The sequence below is a fragment of the Palaemon carinicauda genome, chromosome 13, assembly GCF_036898095.1.
Source record: "Palaemon carinicauda isolate YSFRI2023 chromosome 13, ASM3689809v2, whole genome shotgun sequence".
Taxonomy (NCBI): domain Eukaryota; kingdom Metazoa; phylum Arthropoda; class Malacostraca; order Decapoda; family Palaemonidae; genus Palaemon; species Palaemon carinicauda.
Window position 1 is genome coordinate 116,649,206 of NC_090737.1, and position 2,119 is coordinate 116,651,324.

A 2,119-nucleotide genomic window follows, 5' to 3' on the forward strand; every position below is an offset into this window, starting at 1 on the left:
AAATTGCAAGGTGATAAATGGGGAGAATGTAGCAGCGCAACACGGGTTAGTGGTAATTGTTTGTATACTAAGGAATTGTAGAAGTAAAAAGACAAGAATGGATCCCAAGATTAAGCAGTGGAAATTGAAAGAGGCAGAACTGAGAGTCTTGTTTAAGGAAAGTGCTGGAAGCAGTAAGGTTATATGAGGATGTACAAGAACGGTGGATCAATAATATTAAAGTGATTCTAAGGATCGGTGGGGAAGTACTTGGAAAGTCATCAGGAAGAAGACCGCTAAATGATGAAGAATATTGGTGGTAGAATGATGAGGTGCAAGAACGGGTAAAAACCAAGAAAGAAATGAAGAAGAAAGGCAGATCTATCAAGAAAAGAGATGGATAAAGAAAACTATAAGCAGGCAAAGAAAAAAGCAAGAAGAGCAGTAGTAAAGGCGAAGGCAAAGACATTAACTGAAGTGCATAGATAGGTGGTAACACCAGAGGGAGAGAAAAAAATTACGAATTGCTAAGGCCCGAAGTGCAGCATCTAAATACCTGAAGCAGATAAGGCAAATAAAAGATGACAATGGTATAGTTCTAGCAGAGGAGAATGAAATTTAAAGAAGGTGGGAAACTTATTTTGAAGTACGATTGAATAAAGAGAACCTAAGAACCGAATTTGAAATTGGACTCCCAAACGAGGCAGTTAACATAGGCGTGACTAGAAAAGAAGTAGAACAAGCAGTAAAGAAGATGAAAAATAGTAAAGCTTCAGGACTGGATAATATACCAGCAGAGATATGGAAGAGTCTTGGAGAGGAAGGCATCGATATCGGGTGGGAGCTGATGCAAAAGATCTTCAATCAGGAAAAGATTCTAGAGGAATGGAGAGGAAGCCTAATCATCCCCATCTATAAGGGGAATGGAGACACCCAGAAATGTGGCAACTACAGAGGCATAAAGATAATAAGCCATACTATGAAGATATGGGAGAAGATCATTGAGTAGAGACTCAGAGATGAAACAACAATTGGTCAGGAAAAATTTGGATTCATGCTTGGAAGAGGGACTGTAGATACAATATTTGCTTTGAGGCAGATGATAGAAAAACATTGGGAGAAACAGAAAGGATTACATATGGTCTTTATTGACATGAAGAAGGCATATGATCGAGTGTTACGTCAGGAGCTGTAAAGATGTTTGAGAGAAAAGGGAGTCCCTGAAAAATATGTAAGAATCACCCAAGATATGTGTGAGAGGGCAGAAGCAAATATTAGGGGCAGCATAGGTCTAACAGAAAGTTTCCCAGTAAATGTGGGACTACATCCGGGGAGTGCATTGAGCCCTTACCTATTTGATCTGGTCATGGATGTAGTAACACAAGGTATTAGAGATCAGCCTCTTTGTGTATGCTTTTTGCTGATGATGTTATACTATGGAGGAGTGGAAAAGATAAATGGAAAATAGAGGATTGAAGATCACCAGGAAAAAGATAGAGTATTTGAGATTAAAAAATGGGGAGAATGGGGAAGTTAGTTTATAAGGAGAGAAAAATTTCAGGTATTTAGGATCAACAGTTGCAAAAGATGATGATCTGGGGGCAGAAATAAACCACAGAATACAAGCAGGATAGAAGAATTGGAAAAAAAAGTGTGTGGAGTACTATGCGACAGGAAAATAAGGGTTAAGTTGAAAGGTAAAGTACACAGGACAGTTTCAAGACCGTCAATGATATATGGAGCGGAGACGTGGGCAATAAAGAAGACAGAAGAGAAGAAGCCGGATGTGGCAGAGATGAGAATGTTGAGATGGATGTATGGGGTGACAAGAAGAGATAAGATACAGAATGAGGTAATTAGGGGTACCACAGGAGTTAGAGAACTATCATATAAGATCCAAGAAAGTAGACTGAGGTGGTATGGCCATGTCATGAGAAGAGATGAACAGTATATTGGGAGGAGAGTAATGGAAATGGAGGTACAGGGAACGAGAAGGAGAGGGAGACCAGAGCAAAGGTGGATGGACTCTATCAAGGATGACCTTCGATCAAAGGGATTAACTGGTGATGAAGTGTGGGACAGAGGTAGATGGAGAACACTAGCCAGAAACATCGACCTCATATAAAAGTAGGAGAGGATA

At 39.9% G+C, this 2,119-nt stretch overlaps 1 protein-coding gene across 1 annotated transcript in view; it reads left to right on the forward strand.

The window, feature by feature from the left end:
- The window catches only part of LOC137651765 (uncharacterized), a 1,194-nt gene extending 206 nt beyond the window's left edge, over positions 1–988 (forward strand). The window contains exons 1-2 of the mRNA XM_068384986.1: positions 1–173; positions 627–988. The exon at positions 1–173 is cut by the window's left edge and continues 206 nt beyond it. Of these exons, the coding sequence (XP_068241087.1) occupies positions 1–173; positions 627–988 (535 nt within the window). The remainder of the gene's footprint in view (positions 174–626) is intronic.
- The last annotated feature ends 1,131 nt before the right edge of the window (positions 989–2,119 follow it).